Raw genomic sequence first — 25,181 nt, forward strand, 5'->3', positions numbered from 1 at the left:
CAGCAAGAAAGGACATACACCCATGTGTGTTGATTCTCCCTAAGATGGCAAACTGAAACACTCCAAGTTGGTGACTTTTGGAGATTTATTTCCCTGGATGATTGAGAATGCATCAAGATGAAACACAAAAGGAAGTTCACAGCTTTTAGCAGCTCGCCCACCCCCTCATCCACACACCCCCACTCCCCTCCCTCCAGAATTCCCAGGTAACAACCTAATTTACATATGAATGAAGAGCCAATTTAGCTTCCACTTGGCTGAAGCTAAAGCTTAGCTAAAAGCCTACCAGCCATTTGGCTGCTCTCCGGGTTTTAAAGGTAGAAAAGTAGGAGCCTGGGGGTGCTACTGTTAAACAACTCTGAAGCATCGGGGTGGGGGTGGGGTCACAGGACCTCTGGGAGTGTCCTGTGGTGTTGTGGAATTGGATGTTGGGGGTAGGGCCTGCGTGGATCGGGCTCGCTCCCGGGCATGCAGCAGATGCTTGATCAAACTGGGACCCCGGGGAGTTCAAAAACACTTCAGGCCCCTTGTTGTGTTCACTGAGGCCTCCCTGAGCAGTTAGCATGGCGCTGTGGGAACGCCGTGTGTGTGAGTTCTGGACTGTTGGGTTTGGAAAGCTGGAGAAAAGGCTGGAAACTGATGAAACTGATGGTGTGCTATGGTGAGCATTGATATTCACTGGGACCAATTTAGCTGTTCTTCTAACATGTACCTCACACCTCATCCCACACTGTTGGCAGACGAGTCCTCTTTACACTGGCTCCCCGTGAAGTTTAGGGTTCAGTGTCAGGTTCTGGCCATTTCAGAGCTCTTCATGTTCAGATGCCTTGAAGTGTCCACTGATCCCTGCTCAGAAGCAGCTCTGTAGGGGTCTGCACATTCCAGGAAGGTTCAGTAGTAACACTGAAGTAATAGCTGGCTGTGCTATAACACATTATTTCCCCCCTTGTCCTCACGCGGCGCAGTGTTGTGGAATCGGTCCAGCTTGGGCTGAGAATGTGGAACATGCCACCACTGGAAAGAATGAATCGGCTGTACGTCAGTCTCTGGCTCGAGCCGAGGCCTGCAGCGCTTCTTTAAAGAGCCCGATTCAAGGGAGTGAGAGTCTGCCGGGGCCTTCAGGAGCTGGCAGCGATCGGCTTTAAGATCACACGAATACGACACACACGCCCCCGCACTCCAAAACACTGAGGTCACACGTCCTCGTAAAGCCTCCTGCATTGGTTCAGCATGGCCGGCTTCAGCTCGAAGTCATGTGTACAGAGCTAATGCTCCAAAGCTTTTAGAGTAAAAGAAAGCCGAAGGTGGAACAGTGAAACAGAGAGCACTTTGATTTTAGTTTGAGCCCTCAGGTAAATGCTAATTATACGGAGCATTAAAGAGCAACAGAAATGCAAAAACCATCAAATGTTTTTTTCTTTTTAAGAAATTAAATTTGTTGTTTTTACTTTCACACTTTCAAAATTCAAAACTGAGCGCTAAGTTTGGCGCCAGGTCTGAGCTGGTTGTGCTGACCTCGAGACCACGTGAATGAGTCGGCGGTTTCAGACGTTTGAGTGGAGCCGGGATTGTTGCCGACCCGATCGAAAGTCAGTAGTTGGATGTTAATAATGCAGCGCGGCATTTCTCTGCATCTCAGTCATTGGACAGTCCCGTCGCCCTGATCCCGTTACCTCCTGCCTCCAAATAATTCATCGTGTCTGCAGCAACCGGTAGATGACACTCACCCTGCTGGAGCCATCATTTAAAAACATGAACATGAAAGAAACCCATGAACTCTGTCGAAGCTGCATCATGCATCAACAGCATCATGCACTGAGTTTTTAAAGCCCCTCTGTATAAATTAACTCAGTTTAAATACATTAAGCTGACAGTTTATTTCATCATAATAATAAATCTCTCTTTTCTTTTCTCTCAGACGTTTTTGGCTCCGGTGAGCCAAGTCTTCCCTGCAGAGGATGACGTCAACAAACATGTGGAGGATAACTGTGAGTACTTGTGCTTCATCGCTCCACCTACAGATCTGGCTCCTCCTTTTTTTTAGATATTTGACATTAGACATTTGTCGTCCTCCTTAAGCTGCTGTTACTCTGGAAGTCTGGGATCAGCTGTTTCTGGTCCCCGGGCCTTATGTTTGACACCCCTGGTCTAAAGTCTTTTCTTGATGCACATCAAAAAGGAAATAAAGTTCCATATAGGAGTATTTTTATTGCAGGAATTTTACTTGCTGATCTGTAATTTGAGTTAAATTCAGCTTTAACACAGAGTTATAACAGGATGCACGTCAGCAAATGTTGGTCTGATATTTCTGAGTCTAAACAAAGCAGCAGTGATATTCATAAATTTATTAACGGACCAAGTCGTCTCTTTTTTCCTTCAGATTTTCCATCGTGGCTTTAAATAGATTTTATTTATGAGGCGTTCTTCCAGTCTTTTCCCGGGAATGCACCGGGCGCAGTGCCATCATGATGATGCCCACTCAGAACAGTCTCCTACTGTGTCACTATGCTTCTCCTCGCTTAAATAATGAGTTTTTTGCTTGTTTAAAGAGCTGCAGAGGGTAGGAAATCAGGTCGATTTTTAAAATAAAAGAACCTCTTGTAGGCTAAACACTTTTCTCCTGGTGTTGCAGAAGGTGAGGTTTGAGTACCCGGTATTGAAAGCTATTCGCACGTTAAAATGCAGCTTTTTTTATGCAGCCAGGTGTGCATCTACAGGGAGGGGATGGGGTGGCATTGGCCCTCCCTGAAGACCCTGCTGTTTATTAGTATCTACAGTCATTTAATTACTTTGCTGAAGTGCAGTTTTAATCACTTTATTGCAGTATTTTCATGTTATGCTGTCTTGGTTCCCTATGTGCCCCCGACTGATAAAACCCTGCACACTGCAGTTTTCCTCTCATATAATCTGCTGGTTTGCCGACAGCTGTTGTTGTTGTTGATGATGTTGTTGTGTCTATAGCATCCTCACATTTCTCGAGTGGCACTGTTATTTGTTTTTTGTTTTTTCCTTTCTGTAAATTCAGCTGCTTTGAGTAAACCTATGCTTGTTTCTGATTGGCTACATGCTGCTGAAGGTGGTTATCAGTCTGACTGATAACCACCTTCACGTGAGCTCTCGGCCCGATGGATGATGCGATGTGCAGCGTGGATCCGCTGCTCTGCTGAGTTTAGTAACATTTTGTCCTGCTTGTGTCTCTCAGGCTCTTTGATGTACCTGAATGAAGCCACGCTGCTCAACAACATCCGAGTGAGATACAGCAAAGACAAAATTTATGTAAGTACAGACATGAGGGGGAGCGGCCGGTCGGTGAAATACTGTGAAACAGAAACGGTTGTGAGGTCGTCCTCATCCTCGGCGTGCTGTATTCACTCCTGGACTCAATGGTGTGTTAAATGCACAGGACACACCTGAGGCTCAGCCTTCAGGTGAACTTGTGGCGCTGAAAATGAAAGAATAAACACCAAAAGGTCACAAAAGCAAAAAGAAAAACTCATAAAGGTTCGGGGTTCGTTTCCTCTGATCGTAAAAAGTCAAAATTTCACACCGAACCAAAATAATTCCGACCTCGGAAAGACAACGTCACACGTTATCATCACCCGATGAAGGAAACCAGCTGCCGTGTCAGCACAAAGCGTCGGTCGTGACCTGCCCGCACCACCTGTGGGCGGGCCGCACGCTCAGTCATGTTTCCACACTCCACTGAAGCAGAGATCTACTCCACCCTCGCCTGAAACAAAGGCATCACATTTTCTTACTGGACAAACGTGTGCACTCCCAGTTCAGAAAAAATAACATGTGTGCAGGTTACTGTGTAAATATACATGTAATGTACGGAGGACTGAAGCTGCCAAAATAAAACGTTTAATGAATGAATAGATTAAAAACAACTCATATAAATCAGATCAAACTTTATTCGATTTTTTTTTTGCATCAACATGTGACAATTAATATTTCTGATTCGTTTGTAGTATTTGTTTTTTCTTGTTGCTCTTATTTTTTTTCACTTATTTCCCCTTAATTTTACTTTTTTGATTTTTACATTTTTTTTATTTTTTTAACTGAATTTTTGTTTTTTTATTTCTGATATTTTTTCTAGTTCCTGTTGATTTCCTTAGTAAATTTATTTTTAAATAACTTTATTTATATATGTATTTATTCATTTAATCAGTTTAAAGGTTTTTTATTTGCTTTTTTAAAATTGTTGCAGTTATTTCTACATTTTCCTTTTTCTATTTTCTTTATTTTTTCATTATTAGTCCGATTTTACTCACTAAAAATGAATTTTTGTTAGTTACTTTTTATTGCATTGCATTTTGTGTTGCTCTTGAAAACTCACTTTCACACTGATTGAATAACTGTTTTATTTTTTAATTATTATTATTTTTCCTTCATATGGATGTCTTCACTTCACGGGGTTCATGAATGATCTCGGCTCTTGTCACTTCAAAAAGACTTCAGTAATTATTCATGTCCATCCAGATAAAGAGGACGGCTGTCACGTGTTTGCTATTATTTAAATAATTATAATTTTGCTCAAGTCCTTAAGATGAAACATATGTGGGCCAAACAGAGTCTTCAGCTTACCAGCAAACCCTCAGCTGATGATTATTCCTCCACATGAGGCTCTGATAGGAGCAGCGGGGCTACACAGGGTGTCTTTTCACCCCAGGGGGCTTTTCGGCCCGGCCTCACACCTTGAGCACCCAGCAGGGGCTCATGTGACCTCTGCTGCCTTTGCTATTTAGCTCCATTTTCCTGTGAAGCTTCCAACTGATGTCAGCTGGAGTCAGACTTGGTCCACACTGACACCTAGTGGCCGAGGAGGGAACTGCACTGTGAAGCTCACAGAGGGCATTTCTGATATAAATCAGGTTTTATTGATAAATGAGGATATTGTAAAGCTTTAGAAATCTCTGCAGCGATTATAAATGTAAATCTAAACCTCTCCAAAACTTTTGAAAACACAATATAATCATTGTAACCTCCATGAAGACTGGAAACACAATCCTCAATCACAATGTGATGCTCAGGAGTTTTATGAATTCTTGAAATTCTTGAGATGTGGCTGAATGCTCGTATTACTGGCTGATATGGAGTTTGGATCAGTACAGAAATTCAGATTTTCTGATCCTGATTCCGTTAAACTCTGACAGATTTTGGAGCCTCTCACTTTTTATAAGTGCTGAAAGAAAACGTTTGCTGCTCCTTCAGGAGGAGGCAGAGAAATTAGAGACTTTGTTGGTTTTATGAGCCAAATAAGTGATTTTTATTCCTCTTGTTCTTGTTCTTCTTTCAGACATTTGTAGCAAACATCCTGATCGCCGTCAACCCGTACTATGACATCCCGAAGCTTTACTCGCAGGAGACCATCAAGAAGTACCGGGGCCGGTCGCTGGGCACGCTGCCGCCGCACGTCTACGCCATTGGTGAGCAGCTCAGTTTATCACAACTTTTACATGCTGGACAGTATTTCCAGGAACTTGTCCCACATTTTTGTTCTGTGCTCGTGACTAAAGCTCAGTTTGAGCATTTTTGGTGTGTTTTTAGAAAGAGGGAAACCTTTCGTTTGCCGTGATTTAAAAACACAAACAAATCGTAAGCAGAAAGCCTCACATTAAAGGAGAGACAAGAAATGTTCTGTTAGTTAGTGAAATCTACCTGTGGAGGGAACAAGGCATGATACATCTCTGCAGAGCTCATTTTAACCTGCTCGAGTTGAGCAAAGTTTGTTTACATATTCAGAAAGTTAAAGACTCCTGAGACGGTTTAGAGGTCAGTATCTTTATTTTAGACTTTTTAAGCAGTTTTTGGTCATGGATGCTTTAAAATGTCCTAATCCCTGTCATTTTTATAAGACTTATTTTAATGTTTCACAAATTGAACAAGATCATTAAAGTCATTAAGAAATTATCAGTTTAATCGTCCTCTAATAATTTAATACCAAAAGCAGTTCTTTTAGGGTGAGAGTTAATGTTGTAGTTCACAATTTGTTCACTAGGGGGCAGCCAGCACTCAGATTTCCCAGAGTCCCCTGAACATCACGGTACCAGACTGACTTATTGAAACCGCAGGGGTTTAATATCTGTTTGATTTTTGGGGTCAGCGTGGCGTCTGATCTAACTGCTGCCTCTGTCTTCAGCTGATAAGGCATACAGGGACATGAAGGTCCTGAAGATGAGCCAGTCCATCATCGTCTCCGGGGAGTCTGGAGCCGGCAAGACTGAAAACACCAAGTTTGTTCTCAGGTGAGGGAGGCGAGGGTCTCGTCTTTCAGCGAACGCGGCGACGACAAATCTGAGAAAATTATCCACGTTTTCATGTTCGTGTGATTATTGTAATGTGACCTGTACTCGGAGCTTATATACACAATCAGTTTTGATATCATCGATTTTCATTTGACCTCATTTGTGATTTTAATTATCAGCTTGTTTTCATAATTAATTGATTGTTTTGTCCAGAAAAGGTCGTAAAATGGTTAAAAGGCCTGTTTTAGTTCATTTAAATGTCCTGTTTCATTTGACTCACTGACCCCAAATATTTTCTACTCAGAGTTATTCTGATAACTCAGAGTTTAAAATATTTTGCAGTTTTTCTTAAGAAATTACTTATTTGATTATTAAAAGCGGTATTTGATAAATGCTCACACAAAATCTGGACTTTGGACATGCTAAAAGCTGTGACATTACAGTGTTTAGACGATGTGAGCAGAAACGTTTACAGGCAGGTGAGAGCCGGTGATTCTAATAATGCTCTCCTCTGAAGCAGCTTTTCAGTAAGATGTCACGGTGTTATCCATGGTAAATGGCCTGTTTTTATATAGCGCTTTACTAGTCCCTAAGGGCCCCAAAGCACTTTACACATCCACCCATTCACACACACATTCACACACTGGTGATGGCAAGCTACATTGTAGCCACAGCCACCCTGGGGCGCACTGACAGAGGCGAGGCTGCCGGACACTGGTGCCACCGGGCCCTCTGACCACCACCAGTAGGGGTGAAGTGTCTTGCCCAAGGACACAACGAGCAAGACCGTCCAAGCCGGGGCTCGCACCGGCAACTACAAGGCGAACTCCCAACTCTTGAGCCGCGATCGCTGGTGGGCGATTGAAGCCAGAAATGAGCCTATTTGGATGAAAGGGTTAGCAGAGATATCTGCTGAGTACCAAACTATTAAAGGTCCTCTCTGTAGACTTGTTGGATGGTCGGTACCACACAGGAAGTGATGTCATCGCTCAGATAACCGCAATAAAAATGCTCCAGTTCGGTGATTCACTTAGCAGGCACGAGGTTTAAGCAGTGAGGTGTTAAAATATTCACCTGCAGTAATGTGGGAGTCTCACCGATGAAGCCAGCCTCTAGTGGACGTCTGAGGAACTGCAGGTTTGGGCTTTGTTTTGCCAGTTTTTCGCAGAAAGGAAGCGTTTCTGTGGAGGTCACAGGAAACTGTACTGTAGGTCATCTACTAATTGGAAGGCAAAAGTGTCCTCAGGGAGGGAACAGTGTGTTAATCAGAGCATGAATACATGTGAATAGGGGAGCGAGGCATGATGTATCAAGTGCTTTAAGTGCTCCAGTGGAAAAGCTCGATATAAGAGTCGTTTACCAGGAGCACTGCGGCAGCCTTAAACCTGTGCAGTGACCCTCTGGTAAACCCAGAGTTTCTGCTTTTCTGATCACTTTAACCTAAATATTTAACACAGTTGTACTTCCTGCAGAGCATCGTTCTTTGCTTTCACACAAACATCTGACAATCTGCCGGATTTGTTTTGTTGAATATCAGAAATGGTCTTCTTCCTCCTTCTTACAGCATTTTCAGCAGTATTAAAAATGAAATATGGTCCAACAAAAACAGTTTTTATTGAACAAACTTTAATGTTTACTTGCTTTAAAAAACCTTCAAGGCTGTAAACCTGTGAGAACCTCTGCTTTAAAATGACAGACGAATCGCGTGTTCTCAGGTGTTGATGATGTGCTGTGCTTGCAGATACCTGACGACCTCGTACGGAACGGGTCAGGACATCGACGAGAGGATAGTCGAAGGTGAGGTCGCTTCTGCTTCTCTCATCAGCTTCCTGTTGAGGTTTGAGTTTGAACTCGACTTCTTTCTCCCTTGCAGCGAACCCTCTGCTCGAGGCCTTCGGGAACGCCAAAACTGTCCGGAACAACAATAGCAGTCGCTTTGGGAAGTTCGTGGAGATCCACTTCAACGAGAAGGTGCTCAGGGCCGTTCTCGCTCAGTCGATCACGAGCTTTAACGTCTGCTGATGAAAGTTATGAATTACAAATGAAGCCGCACTTATTCAGCACGATCTGTTTACGTTGATCTTTCTGCTTTTGTGAAGAGACGCGATTTGCCCTCTGCCATCTCAGATGCTTACGCAGCATAAACTCAGTAATGAGGCCTCACTTATGATCATTTATCTCTTTTGTTTCGCTCTTGTTTATGTGTCCTATAAATCACCGTATTTCCATGTTACCCAAAGGCAGACTCTTCTTTGTGATTTCCAGCTTTATTATCTACATTTTTCTTCTTTAAACTATAATATGAGATAAATTCTTTATATTTAATATTTAATTTCCATTTAATTCACCATATAATTTATTATAATGACAAAGTGGCAGGATATGAAGATGAAACGCGCTGATAGATGCCATAAATGAGGTTGTTTTTTTTTGGTTTTTCCCCTGCTCTTCCTCCTCAGAACGCCGTCGTGGGCGGCTTCGTGTCGCACTACCTGCTGGAGAAGTCGAGGATCTGTCGGCAGAGCCCCGAGGAGAGGAACTACCACATCTTCTACCGGCTGTGTGCCGGAGCTCCCGAAGACATCCGGCAGAAGTTTCACCTCAGCTCTCCGGACACGTTCCGGGTACGGATATTAAGATTTTTATCATCCTGACGCTCGATAAGCCCAATCAGATGGGCGGGGGCTGATGGCTGATGAATGAATGGAGGAGGTGCAGATGATGGGTGGGGGCCTGATCGCAGACTTGATGGAAGGACTCTGTATTTTTCTTGTTTCTGTCAAACCAGCACTGAGTGTGTTCTTCTTCATCAAAGCCCAAACCCCACAAAAGTCCTTCATCACCACGAGCTGCCCAAAATCTTAATCCGCCACTGAAAATAGTCCTCAAAACACCACAGTCTCCTGATGTTTAAGTCATGTTTGCTGCCAAAATAATCAAAATAAAGAAGAGAGGGATGACTTTCCAAGCCCACGGTTCAACTTCTGGATGCTGCTGTGTTATTTTTATCACTTTATTTCTGTTTTTTTACTCTCAGCCAGTGCAGCAGTACAGTTAACTGTACAGCAGTAATATTATTGGTCAGATAGTTGCATTAAAAATGCTTTTTTACAATTTAAATTGGTTTAGTTATACAAAAAATTCCAGGAGAACTACTTTCTTTCTGCTTCCAGCATCGCACACCATTACTGTTTACGTCCTGCCAGGAGCACTCGAGGCTCTCGATGTTGCTCTTGCACAGTGATTTGGTTTGTGTTTGTAGTTTAGTTATTGCAGCCGAGGTTGAAGTGCCTCTGCCTGCAGTTGTTAGGTTTGAATCAAAAACGGGTAACGGTAGAATTTTTTTGTTATTACATAATTCTGTCTGAAGCCTAAACTCCCTCCAACTCCATATTTGTGCTCTTGTGCTCTCTATATGTGTCCTCTGTCTGAAACAAGCCAATTTAGCTCCTCCCCCTTTAAGCCAGCTCTCTTCTGACTGGCTGCTCTTCACGAAGAGAAGATGATCCCTCGTGATGTCATACAGATCCAAGGGTTGAAAAAACTATGTGGAACTGAGTGTTTGAAGCAGTTTGAATGCTGAGCTTGTGGTTCATGCGTGTACATACACTGACCTCATGTGAAGCGTCGGCTGTGTGTGCTCAAAGTCTGCAGAGCCTGGTGTGGGTGTGACTCCTGGGTCGACTCTATGTTAGGAGGATTCCAAAAGATCTAAATAACGGTTTCAAAATCCAAGAAAGTCAGATGTCACACCCTTTAAACTAAGAAATTCAGCCTGCTCTTTCCCTGTTTGAACAGCAGGGGGCAGCTCATCCTCAGTAAAGCCCACCTGCTGCACATGCTCTGTTTATCAGCTGTCAGCGGTGGATGGAGAGCGGGGAGAGGGGGTGTCAGGTGCTCGTGTTTGCCATCAGGTTTGCCACCTGCAGCCACAAACGCAGACGTCCACAGTCCTGAGGTAACGGAGGCAAAAGCAGCCGTGATGGCTGTTACATGACGGTGATGAACTCGTGTTGATTTCTGTGCCGTCAACGCTCTAACATGTAATCTGTGACAGAGCTGAGAGGTTAGACGGGAACGTGTGACTTCTGAGTGCCTAGCAACCGGATTTTAGGGAAAACAACAACATCACAGATACACAAGAATCATGACAGCAAATTAAAGTTAAAAAGCAAACAGACTGAGAGATGATGGTTTTGCTTTCTTTTGGTTCACCTGAGAAGAGCTGACTCATCCTCATACTCACATCTTCTGGAGGAGAAGAAGAAAACCTGAGGTCACTTTCTTTGTTCAGGGTCGTTTCTTTTATTGGCAGCTTCTAAATTCAATCATCTACTCTCACCTCCGACGTTTGCTCTACGGCACCCGCCCCTGTCCCCCTGCAACTTATTACACCACCTGCATCTTCTGATGGTTCATGCATCTGCACTTTCCCCCGATGATGCGGTGGGAGAAAAATGCTCACACGGTTTGAGCCGTGATGAACTCCTGAAGTTCAGCTTTTGTGCATCACAGGAGGAGCTGAGGTGTGTTCAGGTCCACGAAGGCTTGTTTAAAGGGTCAAAGTGCTGATGACTCCAAAGAGAGCAAGAAGGTGTTTTCATCATCAAATACTGAAGAGGACATGAAGTGCACTTTTTTCTAAGGAGGGAAGAGAACATGAAGCAAAAAGGTAAAGGAAGAAAAACAGTGAATAAAGAAGGAAGCAATATGGGAAGATGCTGTTTCAGGAGGAAAGGCGGGAAGGAAGGAAAAAGGAGGAAAGTAAAAAGACAGAAGAATTTCACTTTTTAGAAGAGGTGGAAGAGGGGATAGAGGTTGAGGAAAGATGATAAAGAAGGAAAGAAATGGGAAGAAAGCTATAAGGAAGGACAGAAGGAAACAGATAAGATGAAGGAAGCAAGATGCAAACAAATGCAAGGGTGGAAAGAAGGAAATAGAAATAGAAGCGGTAACCAACGAGGCTAGATTAAGGAAATAAGGAGTCAAAGGAAGAAAGAGGGAAAGACAGAAAATGGAAATTAAGGACGTAGACAACACAAGGCTGAAGGAGGGAAGGAAAGAAGACAGAAATGGAGGGTAGAAAGGTGAAAAGAAAGGACATAACGAACCACATAAATATAAGAGTAGTCTAGATGAGTAGAATAGATGAGTGTGAAAAGAAGACATACAGGACAGGAGGCAGAGAGGGTGGAAGTAACTGAGGAAGCACCAGAAGGAGGATAGAAGCCAGGAAACAAAGGAATAAGGAGGGCTGGAAAAGAGAAGGACAGAAGGATGCAATGGAAGCTACATGAAGTCCCAGAAATCTTGAGAAAAAGTACTCAAGTATTTACTGCAGTAAAGGGGCCGAGGTGCATTTCACCTCGGCGGGGTGACTCTGAGGTTTTTCAGGAGGAAAACGAGACGCTCCCATCGGCGGTCTGCCGGGGAAATGGAGGACATTCGGTCCTCCCGGTGGCTTCGGCTCTAATGAAAGTTTTTGTTTATGTTCATCTTCTCGGCGAGAGAAGGGCTCGCCTCTGCAAACAACATAAGCCCTGGCTCGAACCAGCCTCCCCCTCTTCCCAAGACACCTGGGAGGTGAGCACCAGAGCCACTGTCATCTCGTGTCTGTGAAGAGAGGAGGAGGATGTCAGCAGAGCAAAGCTGCTTTTAATGCAAATGCAATTATCCAGGTGAACTCTGACCGTCTCTGAAGCAAAGCGTTTCCTGCACACAAACTCTGAGAGCACAGCGTTCCCATTTGACTGATGATTTAAGCCGTAAAACAAAGCGCTTCCATACATGGAGGCGCGAGGCCGCCTCTCAAACACTCGAGTCGGAAAATGACATTAGTGCAAAAACGCCAGTTTCTGCTGCTTCATTTCTAGTTATTGTTGCTATGTTTTAACTTTGACAACAGGACATTTAGCTGGATTTGTTTCATTTCTGCTCATTTTTTACCTTTTGAAACAGCATCTTGAAGTGTTTTAGATGTACAACTTCACAGGACGAGCCTAAACCTAAACTCCACTCTGAGATAAATATACGAATAAAGTTGTTTAAGAAAAATGCTGATAATAGTAAGTGACTCATATAAGACTACAGAAATTCACATTTTCTATTGAAAATATTATTTTTCCCTTAGTTATACTAGTCTGAAGCTTGTGCAGTCCTCCTTAATGCAATCAGTTATTAAAATGTATTTCCATGGCTCTGATTTTGCATATTTATAATAACACAGTGATGATAATTTTATTTCAGTTGTACTTTTCATGCAAGTGCTTTCCAGAGCAGGGAGTGCCAATAAAAATACATACATTTAAAAAGAATGGATAAATAAGCAAAATGAGTTAGTTTTTTTCCCCCCCAGGATTTATAAAAGCTATGACAACGAACTAAATACTAAGTTAAAAACAGCAAACCAGAGATAAAAAAATCAAAGCTGCTGTCAGTCCAGGGGTCTGAGGATAAACAGCCTTTAATGTCTGATAGTTTTGGATCTTTATCTTTTATTTGTAGTTTTCAGGACTCTGGACTCCAAAGACCACCTCTGTCTGCCGAGTGCGATTCAAAAACCTTTTTTGTTCTTTGAAGCTGAGAAACTGCGTGATAGTTACATTTTTTTTTTTTTTTTTTTTTTTAATGGCAGACTTGCACAAGAACAGCTCACGAGGTTAACCACACCGGCTTGTATAATGTCGGGTGATTTCTGATGTGCTCTTTCTTTTTAATCTGCCTTTGAAACTTTGCTCATCTTTCCTCTCTCTTGTGTCTCATTGCTTTGCAGTACCTGAACAGAGGATGCACTCGGTTCTTCGCTACCAAAGACACAGACAAGCACATCATGCAGAATCGGAAGAGCCCAGAGGTACAGTATGCAGAAAAGTCTCTGAGTTCAACCAGTTTATGAAACCTGGACCACAAAATAAGCAGAAAAACACAGTTTCACTGAAATGTGAGGCTGATATTACGATATTACAGCAATAAAGCAACATACTGATCATTCCAGTTGTATATTTTATTGTTGAACTCTGTTAGAGCAGCTTTGCATGATTCAGAGTTCAGAATAATTCTTATATTCATGATTCTGGGACCTGTGCAGCTTCTCAAATCATCCTGTATCTGAAAAGAGGTGTTTTAGCCCCTCCTCCTTTAAGTAAACTGTATTCTGATTGGCTGCCACTCATAAACACTGAGTTTGGACAGCAGGTGGGTGGGGATTCTTGCCGGAGGTGATCATATCTGGGATATCCACACTCTGTGACATCATAGAGAGCAGAGAGTAGGAAAAAAACTGCGAGTTTAGATAGATCAGATACAGATCTGATGAGGTGATTTGGTTTCCACAAACAAGTTTAGTTGCTAAATTGAGTTTTTGAGCTGCAAATTTTCCCTTTTTTCTTTTCTTTAAACAGCAGAGAGGACTTTTTGTCCTCTTGTAGCTGCAGTAAATTTGTGTCCCCCAATAATTCCATTTCTTAGAAAGGAAACTCTAAAAACTGAGAAGAAAAACGTCGACTCATGCCCCTGTGGGCTGGAAGAAGGGAAACGGTCGCTTTGCAAACTCCATTAGCTCCTTGTTAAACCCGACTCAGCAGATTCGTTCACGTCGTTACGCCCTCCAGCTCCGCTTTTCTTCTCACAGTCGTTGTGTGAGCGAGCCTCTCTTATCTCTCCGATCACTCTGTCTGTTTGTCCAGTGGGAGCTTTTCAGAAAAGAATAAAAGATCTAAGAAGTTGGCTTTAACTTATTTGTCAATGTGTGAAATAGTCTTTTTTTTTTTTTTTTTTATGGGGGAAAAGAAGAAGAAACCTGCCTGTGAAGCACGTGTGTGTCTTCACTGATAATTACAGACTTTTCATGAGAAACGTGTGTGATGTTTTTCATCTGCACAGAAAACCAACATGTGAAAGACTGAAAAATGAAAGAATTTATCCTGCACACGAATAAAAGTCCAAATTCTGATTCAGCCAGTACAATGCTTTTGCACGCCCAGCTTTGGTTTGTATGTCTGTTAAATTATTTCATTTAAATGATCTTTTTCTAAATTTGTTTGATGATCTGAAACATTTATTTGTTACAAATATGCACAAAAATAAGAAATCATGAAGTACATGAGTACAGCTTCACCATCATGACAGCGAACATCTGGAAGCAGCTGTTTCACTTCATGGCTGTAACAGCTGTAGCTGGAAGAAGCTTTCAGTTAAAATAGAAATTGAAGGAAGGAGATTTACAAAAATCAGGTTTCAGCTTCTTAGATTTTCTTCAAAAACATATATCTGTGTTAAAAATTTAGAAACAAAAAAAATCACGTATCACACAGCAAACGACCAGCACAAAAATGGACTCTGTAAGCTGCTGGGAGCAGAGAGATTCTGGTCCATGCTGACGTGACAGCTTCACAGACTGCACAGAACATCTGTGATGAGAATCAGAGGCGCTCTGTTAGATTTAACTGTGGACTCAGGCAGGCTGTGGGGTTTAGATGGTGCTCGGATGATACAAGGCAGGATGGATCCAAATTCTGTTGAGTCTGTGTGAACTTTATATCAGTTTCCTGTTTTTTGGCTTGCAAGACGGACACCTGGTGTGGTCTTCTGCTGCTGTAGCCCATTCAGAGATGCTCATCTGCATACCTTCACTGAAATGAGTGTTTAACCCTGTCAGGTCAAAGCAGTCTGGCCATCACTCTCCTGTGACATGTGACTGGATATTTTCTCCCTTGTGTGGGAAACTCCCAGCAGATCAGCAGCTTCTGAAACACTCGGACCAGCCTCAATCCAATCTCATCGACTTATTAGATGTAATATTTAATGAGCAGGTGTGTCTAATAAACTGGCCTGCAAGTGTATACGGTTAAATAATAGGCCCATAAGGCGATAAGAACGGCATTGGGAATCTTAGAACTAATTGAAAGTTTGAATCTGAGGTTGTTCGTTAACACGCTGGTCCATCTGTGCTACCTAAAGCCTCAGAGATGGAAATAAACTGACAGTAAAGCTTTGATTATATGCATTTCGTTACGAGGCAGCAGATAATCCTAACAGCAGCCACCCTGTGATAATTCATTAGTGCTGTTGTGTAATGTTCTTGCCTGAAATTGCTCGCTGCAAACAGGCTCTGCTTATATAATCTCCTTGTTTTCAGATGCTTCATATATAAACAGCAAACATTTTAATTAGCAGCCAGACCGAGAGCCTCGGTGCAGCGCGGGACATTTAATGCTGTGCATTAATAAGAGAAGCTCATCATGTGAAATGAGCTCCTTTCTTTGCCTATGGCTTTTGATTAATTATGCACAAGTGTTCTATTACAGCGTCTGTACACTGCTTCCTCTGCAGTGCGTCGGTATTAATTATTGCAGCCATTAACAGGAGCACGGACGGTACATCGGAGCGCTGCTGAAGATGGCGGATGGAAAGAGGAAGAATCCGGTCGCACACATCCATCCAAACGCCTCAACTGGAGGCTCCAGAGGTGGCATTGTTGGAGTTTAATGCTTTGTGGACTGGGTTGGAGGTCCTGGTGCTGCTTTTAAATCTGGTTATATGCACATTCAGTCTACCTTCAGTTTTATTCACGTAGCAGACCTTTATCTGGCTCAATGAACTGTGACTCAGTTCAGAGTCACAGTCGTCTTTGCTTTGTAGATGTTTTATAGAACCCCAAGAATCAGATGATTCTGTGTGAGCAGCATTTGGCAGGAAGAAACCTTCTGTAGAACCAGACTCGGGGACGGGAAGCCATCCGTGACTGACAAAAGAAAGTTTATAGATGCCGTGCATCATGGGAAGTCCCAAAGCAGTGTTATCATACAGCACGTTCTTATTCCTCAAAGTGTCCAAAATTCCAAACAGCAAACCAGTAAAACAACAATAAACACAAAAAACAACTCTAATATTAAATTCCAGTGACATCAGGGTTTCTCTTCAGAATAAAAACATGCAGAAGGAGAAAGAAGCTGACTGATTTTTCGACAGATCTGCTCCTCGTCCTTTAAGTCAGCGCAAGGGTGAAATAGATCAGGTGTCAAACTGTGGACTCGCAGAATTAAACTGTTTTTGGCAGAATGAAAAAAACAGATTGTTGGACAACGGTCCTTTTGTTGTAGCCCGGGAAACACAATTATCTGGCAGCATCGGAGTGGGAGGCTTGTTTAATAGAAAGGAGGCACACAAAGGAAGAAAGTTGTCCTGGGAAATGATCTTCGGAAAGTTTGTTTTTTGCGTGTCCTCTTGCTTTATTTCATGACTTCCTCAGAGACCCAAGTAAAGAAGTATTTGCAGACAATCTCCAGCTTTTGTGCCTTAACTTGAGCTCTGGGAGGGAGGGCGTGCGGCAGGGCAACTCAGGTAATATCTGATAAAATCCCGGATCACAGAGGAATATCCCGCATTAACTGTGAGGCGGCCTCGGAGATCAAACGTTAGGGAAACTCGAGCTTCGCCCCTCCCGCCCGGTCCTTCGGGTTCACGAAGACAAATTGTGAGCGGGATCAGTCCCAGATTAGCTCGAGTGTAGCTGCTGTAATCTCTGATAAATGATGTGCTGTATGTCTCCTCGCTGCTCCGGCTCGTGTCACGCAGGACGACCAGGTGATTGGCTGTTTCTCCTCTCGCTTCTGACTTTCCGAGCATGCTTTCAGCTCTGCAGTGCTTTCTGCTCCTTCCTGCTTTGTAGAAAATAATCGAGCCTTTCAGTCAACCTGTGTCTGCTTTTGTGCATCTGGGAATGTCACAGTGCAGTCGGCCTGTCTCAGAAATGGGAGCTTTGCTGGTCCAGCCCATCGAAGATCCAAGTGGACTGTATGTGGCTGTCTAAAGGAATTACTTATCTTAGCTTAATGGCTGCCTGAAGCTGTCCTGTGCCTAGATTTGACTCCACTGTGGAGTTTATTCTAGATGCGACAATATTTATGTCACTTCCACCCAAAACTGCAATATTAACTAACACTTAACTTTATTTTGATTTATATCCTAAGTTTGGATTTGACTCTGCACTGAAATAAGCGCAATGGTGGCTGACAACAAACCACAAGTGCCGTGTTTTCTTCATTGCAGTGAATTACTCCTGTTTCATAATATCAAATCTGCGTAATTATACAAACTGGGGTAAATAAATACCAGAACAATAATTTATTAATAATAATTTGTTACATTGTAACACATTAATGTTGCAGCTGCAGATGATTTTAGTCAGGCTGTTTCAAAACAGGACCACATATTCACAAATGCACATTTTAAATAGAGCACAGAGTGTAGTGCATAGGTGTCAAACTCTGGCCCGCGGGCCAAATTTGGCCCGCAGCCTAATTACATTTGGCCCGCGAAGCCATACCAAATGACTATTAGAGCTGGCCTACTGGTATTATACAGCTAACATATATATTGTTTAGTATTAAGCTTTGCTTGTTCCATATTCAGTTTTCCAGAAAAACTTATTTGAGTCCATAAGAAAAGATTCATTCTTATATCTGGAGGAAGAATTTTTTTTTCAATAAATATTAATGTTAGCCCGTGACTTTGTTCCAGTTTTGAATTTTGGCCCACTGTGTATTTGAGTTTGACACCCCTGGTGTAGTGTTTTCATCCTTAATGCAGTGGAGTAGAAGCAGAAAGCAGTACAAGTACTCAGTTACCTTCCATAACCTGTCCTATGCGAGCACCCAGCCCATTAGTGTTTGCTGGGAGGCTGCTGGGCTATGGCCTCGTGCAGGTTTCAGCTTCTGTGTTGCTAAAGTTTTTCTTCAGATGATTTTCAGGCGTCTAAGTGAAATTTATTCACATTTTTGTCTCATAACCAAAACTCCTAATGCTCCTAATGCTTCTAATGTGTAAATAAATACCGGTTAAACTGACTGATGTTTGCAGAAATGCTCCCTTCTGGCTGTTGATTCGACTGCTTGAGCTCTATTGGCGGGGGGGAAGGGAGAGAGAAATCTGGAGAGAACCTGATTAAATGGAAGAACCGGCTAAGCAAAATAATTCGTTTTCCACTTAATCCACTATCACAAGGGACACGCGTGCGCTGGCGTCTATAGTTTAGCCCGTGGTTATCGTTACAATGCGGCATTCCTGAGTGAGTTTTTCAGGTGTGTGTGTGTTTTTCTTCCTACTTCTCTCTGCTGAAGATTGTGCTTCTTCTTTCGCTGCCTGCTCTGCTTTGTGCAACACGATCAGTGATAAACAGGGTGATTGCTGCACTCCGCAGAGTGAAAGCATTCGGCTCGAGATTAAGTTAGAATGATTTGGAGATTCAGATTTCTCCAAAGTGAAGGAAGAGAAGAGAGCAGGTAGGCAGAAAGGTAAAAATGACAAGCGGTAAAGAAATGAAGTTAGAAGTGAGTTGTGTAAGAAAGGACATGAGAATAAAAATATGAAGGAGATGGAGATGAACGAAGATTTTTAAATGTCGGTGACGTTTTCTCTCCTGGTTCCTCAGCACACAAAGTCGGGCCCGTTGAAGGACCCGCTGCTGGACGACCACGGCGACTTTGCCAGGATGTGCGTAGCCATGAAGAAGATCGGCCTGGACGACACAGAGAAGCTGGATCTGTTCAGGGTGGTGGCCGGCGTGCTGCACCTCGGCAACATCGACTTCGAGGAGGCCGGAAGCACATCAGGTGAGAACAAGAAGTCACACATGTGAACCTGTTTTTGGACTTGGAGAAGACGTTTCACGTCCTTTGTGTTCTTTGGGTTTGTGGGGCATCGCTCCTGTTGTCACGGGGTGTTCGGTCCGTTTACAACCTCAGACCGAGTTTTGGTCAGACTCAGTCAGAGTGTAGTCGATCGTATTGGGGGAAACTTGGTTCATTATTTTGCAGACTTTTTGAATCTGCTGATTGGTAGATGACTACTTGGTCCGGAAGCTTCTTGGAGATGATGTGATTCTGTTGACAACCTGCAGTTTGGTGCCCAGAGCGAAGTCACCGGGTTGTGAATTGGCACCTCTAAGTTCAAGGCTGTGTCTTATTCCGGGCTGGGAATGAGTCGCTGCTCCGATTGGAGGAGTTTGGTGTCCCGACTCGTGCTCAGCAGTGAGTGAAGAAGGAGCAGGAGGCTCACTAACGTTAGATGTAGATCAAGGCTGTTGATCTACATTCCCACCATCACCTTCAGCCACGAGCTGTCGAGCACACCGAACATTTAAAACAGAAAAACGTGAAATTCATTAACAGCGTCGTGAAGATAATAAACCCTTAAACTTTCTGAGAACCTCAATCAAACTTTTTTTTTTCTGCATCCCAGGTTGGTTGATGTGTCGCTGCCATTTTGACTTCCTCAATTTGTCATTCAAATGTCAGATTTCACACGGAGATGATTCCAATCAAACACAAATAGCACAAGGCCAAACAGGTCGTTCTCTTCGACTTTAAAAATGCAAAGACGTCACGTCGAAGCATTCACTGAAAGACGGGAGGGAAACGCAGCTGTAGTTGATGTGGGGATGGATGTGAGGTTTACCTGCATGATCACGCTACATTAAAATCACAGTCCTGAACAGGAAGGCATTTTAAAAAAGTGCCTTTGTGTGTGTTGGTGCTGCTAAAGCCCGTAACGCCGTCTGACCTGAAATTTAGCTAATGTGAATAAAGTTCTGCACCAAAATGTTATTTAATTAAACTTCCTGTGCTTGTGGTTTACATATCCAACCGCGTCCATCAGTCTGTCTGACAGAGAGCACCGATGGAGCGATTAGTTGTGCACATTTTCCAGAGTTTGGACCTTCCTGTTTGCACCTTCACTTCCACTCACTGATTACGTTTTAGCACTAAAGCCTACTTCAAGAACCCTTCTCGATCACTCTCCACGGTCATAAGTGAGCCACAATCCCAGCTTTGATGAAGCTGTGCTGATTGATGCCCCAGAAAGGAGAAAAGGGTTGCGTAATCCATAATCCACAAACCTTTTGTGTGGCTTTGCTGTTTGTTTATTAACCAGCTAGTTATTAAGTCTGCTAACAGAATAATAAGAAATTAAAACTACACCAGAAAGATTGACCCCAACAGATCAGGACGGATCAGGACGTGAAGCACTGTAACTCGACGGAGTGCGACGTGGCTGGTCGTGAGCTCTAACTGATGAGGTGGGCGTTCTCCGAGCGGAGCCCTGCGGCGCTCCGTGATTGCATTTGCTCTGTATCAGAAGTCATCCATCTCTCGGGCTTCCCAGCTCCTAAACGGCACCGGTTTGGCTCCTGAGAGGCCGACGCCTCTTTGATCTCATCCCTCAAAGCTCTGTGCTGTGATTGATTGCTGTAATATTCAGCCTCGATCTCCCTCCGTCTCACTTCAGCCTCGTTGCGATGGCTGATAGATGTCGCGGGTCTGACAGCGGCGTCACGGAAAGACGTTTTCTTCTTGTTGCACTTTGTTTTTTTTCGCAGATGAAAAACACTCAGAACACTAATGACTAATCTCGAGTTATTTTTCTCTGGCTGAGGGGAAATTCATTAATTACACAGCCAACAAACTAATTCTGTAATTATTCCAGTGAATATTTCAGGGATTATGCTCTCTGCACTCGCAGAGGCATTTTTCTGTGCCTCGTTTTTCCACAGCGGTTAAGACTCGAACCCTCAGGGAGGCTCAGTTTCCATGAAAATCAGCTGATCCTTTGAACTTCAACTCTGTCTTGAAGTTCCTCCCCGTCGTTTTCTCCCTGCGCCGGAAAGAAGAGGAAGCACAGCAGGGAGCCTATTAAACGGACTGGTTCTCACAGCAGGGGGCTCACTTGGCACATGTTTTACAGTAAACGAGGACAGAGCGTTCAGGCCGAGGAGCCAATCAGATGGGGCTATTGAGACGGGCTTGGCTTGCAGTTGCAGAGCGGTCCCTCGGGGAGCTTTTAAAGAATATTTACTTATCTTAGACCCAGAAAGCATGTAGAAGTCAAGTTCATTTAAACAGCTATTCCTAATGCCGCCGTTCACACAGGAGGATTTCATTTATATGAGTTTTCCAGTGCGATCTGACCAATCGGACCGCAGCATTTGGCAATGAGTGCGCTCGTAGCTGAAAGCACGCATCAGCACTGAATATAGGATGATATGGAAACAGTCAAATAACTTCGACTGCATCTCTCAGCCTGTTTGTGGTTTTCAGGTTCTTTGATCACATGACAAAAGAGAGCGAGAGGGCGGTCTCATTAAAACGTTTCCATCAAGGATGAGTGGTGTAGAGCGGGGACGTTCTAATGAGGTCCAACCTTTAGCCAACAGATTAATTAGCGGATTCATCTCTGCTGTTTGGCTGTAATAAGTCCACTCAGACGACGGTGCTCTGAACGGCAGGATGGAGTCTCTTCAAAAGGTCAAACTGCTCTGAATGTTCTCATTTCAGCTCGTTGTTAAAGTCTTCCCATGAATCTCCTTTGGCGCTGGTGTCAACGCTCGCTTCTTCTCTGGACTCGATTCATTTCAGAGTAAACTGAGAAATCTATCCAGAGAGGCTGGAAATAACGGTCCTTAATTAACTGGGATTCATGTCCAAGTGTTCGTCTTCTGTTCTGATTTGTGGTTTGAGCGCTCGCCTCTGCGGGGCCTTCTTTCACCCTCCAGTTATCGATTAGGTATTAGCTTAGCTTAGCTTTCAGGGGCTATCGATTCCTGGCATTGATCGGAGGAGCAGCTGTAATGATGTGAAGCCGTGTCACGGGGGTTCACGGCTGCTCTAATCCAATCTTTGATGTGAACGGCTTCCGTCAGCAGCCTCAGCCCTGAACACCATCGGACCGCCTTTCATGTGAGAAACCAACTTGTCACTTCCTGTGGTCTGTTCACATGCCGAGGCGTTCATACGTAAAAGCCTGCGTCATATACGGCCTTCATCTTATAGTTGGATTCACTTGTCATGCGAGTGCTCGCTGTCTGGTAAGTGTGGGGGGTTTAGCAGGTTGCTACATTCATATTTTACATTCACGTAATCCTTTGGTGGGTCGGATCAGCTGCTGCCGCCATCGGCACAGAGCGGTATAGAAACAGCTTTTCTCCTTTTTCTCCTGCTCACAGTGAGTTAGGAAAAGATGAATCTTCATTGATCCAGCAGGGGAAACATGACCTTTTTAAATTGAAAATTTCAATAAATAACCCTACCCCTGACCCTAGATGGGAAGAAGTGTGGCATGGCTCCATAGTGGGGCTATTAAAGTGTAAAAATATAAAGGAAGTCTTGTGAGGTGTTAAAATATCAAAGTGAAAGGAAATGAGGAACATGTTCACAAAGGCTTGCAGATGCATATAGATTTCGCCCCACCAGCATTTTTCCCATTTTCTGTAACCGCTGATTTATGTCGTGCCTTAAAGTGACCTCACAGCCGACGACACATCCGCTCTCTGGTGGAGTTTCACTTGTTGTGCATCTCACAGTTTCTATAAAGCGACACACGGTTGAGTTTAAGAAGCACACGTGTGATTGTTCACTGCTTTATCAGTGATGTATGAGTACAGGAGTTCGGAGATTCTCTGATTGCACATAGGAAGATGTAAAGATGAGACTTGTGGATGTTCTCCTCTGGTGGTCAGCAAGGCATGGTGACGTCACAGTTGGCATGCAACGACCAATGCGTTGACCATAAATCAGACCAAGAGTTTTGGTTTTAAAACCTGTGAAAATGTGGGTTGGTTCTGAAAAGACACCAGGTTAGAACTCCGTGTGGACCGCTGTAGTAATCATGCTCCAGGCTGTAAAAGCCAACCAGAAGACGTTTCTCTTAAGAGCACTCAAAACTTACATTGCTGTCAAACAAAGCAACAAACATTTCTTGAAGCGCCACTTTGATTTCTGGGTTTCCGGGTCAGGAATGTGTAGCTATTGTGCAATGCATTCCTCGGGTTGGATTCAATAAAAGTCTATAAGAAAACAGCCCTACATTCCTGGCTGCTCAGGCAAGATACTGAAACGTGAGTTGCTCCTGACATGCTGATGGGAGTGTGTGTGAATATTAGATAAATAAGTGTGTGTGTGTGTGTGTGTGTATATTCAGTACGAGTTTTGCCCTTTTCCTCGTCTTGCAGGCGGCTGCGCCATCAAGAACCAGTCGAGTCAGACGCTGGAGCACTGCGCTGAGCTGCTTGGCCTGGAGGAGGAGGACCTGCGGGTCAGTCTCACCAGCAGAGTCATGCTCACGACAGCAGGGGGCGCCAAAGGAACGGTGATCAAGTAAGAAGCTTCTGTCACTCACACAGACACACACAGACAGTCAGACAGCTGTGTTCACATCAGAGGACCTTTCACTGATTTATGTGCTACCCATGATCACTGCATTACTAACACTAACCAATAGTTTATTACAATGATGATGTCACGGGGACCAGAGGAGGTCAGGTCACCACCAGAACGTCTCTCACACACACACACACACACACACACACACACACACACACACACACACACACACACACACACACACACACACACACACACACACACACACTCTGACATTTTGAGGATCTCAGAGACCGCCTTGCTGCTGTTGGGTGGGGCCTCATGCTGAGAGGGACTACAGGTGTTTTGCTGACTTTAAGCCAACCGGTTTGTTCCTTTGAGCTCTGTGGTGTCGACCAGTTTAAAATGAGACGCTCTCACACATAAAAACCACCAGCTGTGCCTTTAGAAGGAGCGTAGAGGAGCATGAGAGAGCGTGCTCGTCTCAGAGGGATTTTACTGATGATGATGATAAAGGTTTTAGGCTGTAGTTTGGCACCACCTGGAGCTCCGTCTTTATATCAAGGACCACAAAGGAAGCACATCTTTGACTTTTATCTTTGTCTGTGTGATTTCATCTCTTTCATTCCTGGATTTTTTTAAAATTGCTTTTAACTGTTAGAAAACATTACTTGTAACTATTTGCTGGATAACATGGCAGCTTTTGCACAGTGGGAGGAAGCACTGACATTCTCCTCTTGATCACGTAGATTTGTAAAGCAGGGCTTCTTACGGCTCAGTTTAACTACAGAGCAATGTGTACTCCTAATGCCAGTCAGGAAGGCACCTGCTGTAAATCTTGGCCAGATCAACCAAGTGGATCATGAAAAATTAGATTTCCTTACTGGCTCGGTCAGGGCTCGGGTTAAGGACCGCCTCCGGTGCGGCAAACCGTGTTACCGTTTACCGAAAACAAAGGACGTCCAAGTGTGGTGCATAGACTGTATGTAAAAGATGTACATAGTCATTGGCTTAATATATATTGTCCTGAAGCCTCGATTGGAACATTTTGGCCGTGCTGGTGTTTTCAAAGCGGGAATGACAGACCTTCAATTATGAAGTAGCCACATCCCAAAGTGTGGAACATGGTCCCCAAGTGGGTTGTGAAGGTACTCCAGGTAATTTCTGTGAAATATTTACACTTTAAAAAGAAACTGAACTAATAAATAAAGTCATAGGATTTAAATATCAGTTACTTACTGTAATTTTTCCTCTTGCAATGTCTTTGTGATCCTGAACTCCTCTCATATCCCATCATTAGGAGGGAAGACGTTAGTTTGGAGAGACAAGCTATAAAAGTTCAACAAGAGAATCACTAGATCGAAATGATCCATTGAAATTCTTGATGAGATGTGATTATAGGTTTGGCTGGGAGCGTAACATTGGGCATTCAGTACCCTTCAAAACTGTCTGTGGTGTATATTTGCTGTCTTGAAGCTTTGTGTTTGGTCTCCACCAACCTGCGTGTGAAGTATCTGCCTCCTGAATGCACGGCAGTGTTTCCAGTTAAACTCTGTGTCTGCCGGCTGTTTGCTGCCGAGCGGAACCTCCACGTGTTCACTTTGAGTTTTCAGTGAACTGAAACACGTTTTCCTGTCTGACAGCTCTCACCGTACAGCTTCTCACACTGTTATTGTTTAAAAAAAAATCTACTGTGCCTGCAAAAAGAATTGACAGTTTGAAGCTTGACTGAAAGCTTCAGAACAGCTGCTGAGTGGCGTTTGTACTCTGAGACTCA

General features: G+C 43.6%; 1 protein-coding gene across 8 annotated transcripts in view; it reads left to right on the top strand.

The window, feature by feature from the left end:
• Nucleotides 1–25,181, top strand: part of myo6a (myosin VIa) — a 155,450-nt gene that overhangs the window by 34,674 nt on the left and 95,595 nt on the right. For all 8 annotated transcript variants that reach the window (XM_080289818.1, XM_080289815.1, XM_080289819.1 and 5 more), the window contains exons 3-12: nucleotides 1,919–1,988; nucleotides 3,203–3,276; nucleotides 5,300–5,429; nucleotides 6,143–6,248; nucleotides 7,990–8,045; nucleotides 8,122–8,219; nucleotides 8,708–8,872; nucleotides 13,021–13,101; nucleotides 18,679–18,859; nucleotides 23,254–23,398. In XM_080289818.1, the coding sequence (XP_080145944.1) occupies nucleotides 1,919–1,988; nucleotides 3,203–3,276; nucleotides 5,300–5,429; nucleotides 6,143–6,248; nucleotides 7,990–8,045; nucleotides 8,122–8,219; nucleotides 8,708–8,872; nucleotides 13,021–13,101; nucleotides 18,679–18,859; nucleotides 23,254–23,398 (1,106 nt within the window). The remainder of the gene's footprint in view (nucleotides 1–1,918; nucleotides 1,989–3,202; nucleotides 3,277–5,299; nucleotides 5,430–6,142; nucleotides 6,249–7,989; nucleotides 8,046–8,121; nucleotides 8,220–8,707; nucleotides 8,873–13,020; nucleotides 13,102–18,678; nucleotides 18,860–23,253; nucleotides 23,399–25,181) is intronic.

The sequence above is a fragment of the Astatotilapia calliptera genome, chromosome 15 (assembly GCF_964374335.1).
Source record: "Astatotilapia calliptera chromosome 15, fAstCal68.1, whole genome shotgun sequence".
NCBI classification, from domain to species: domain Eukaryota; kingdom Metazoa; phylum Chordata; class Actinopteri; order Cichliformes; family Cichlidae; genus Astatotilapia; species Astatotilapia calliptera.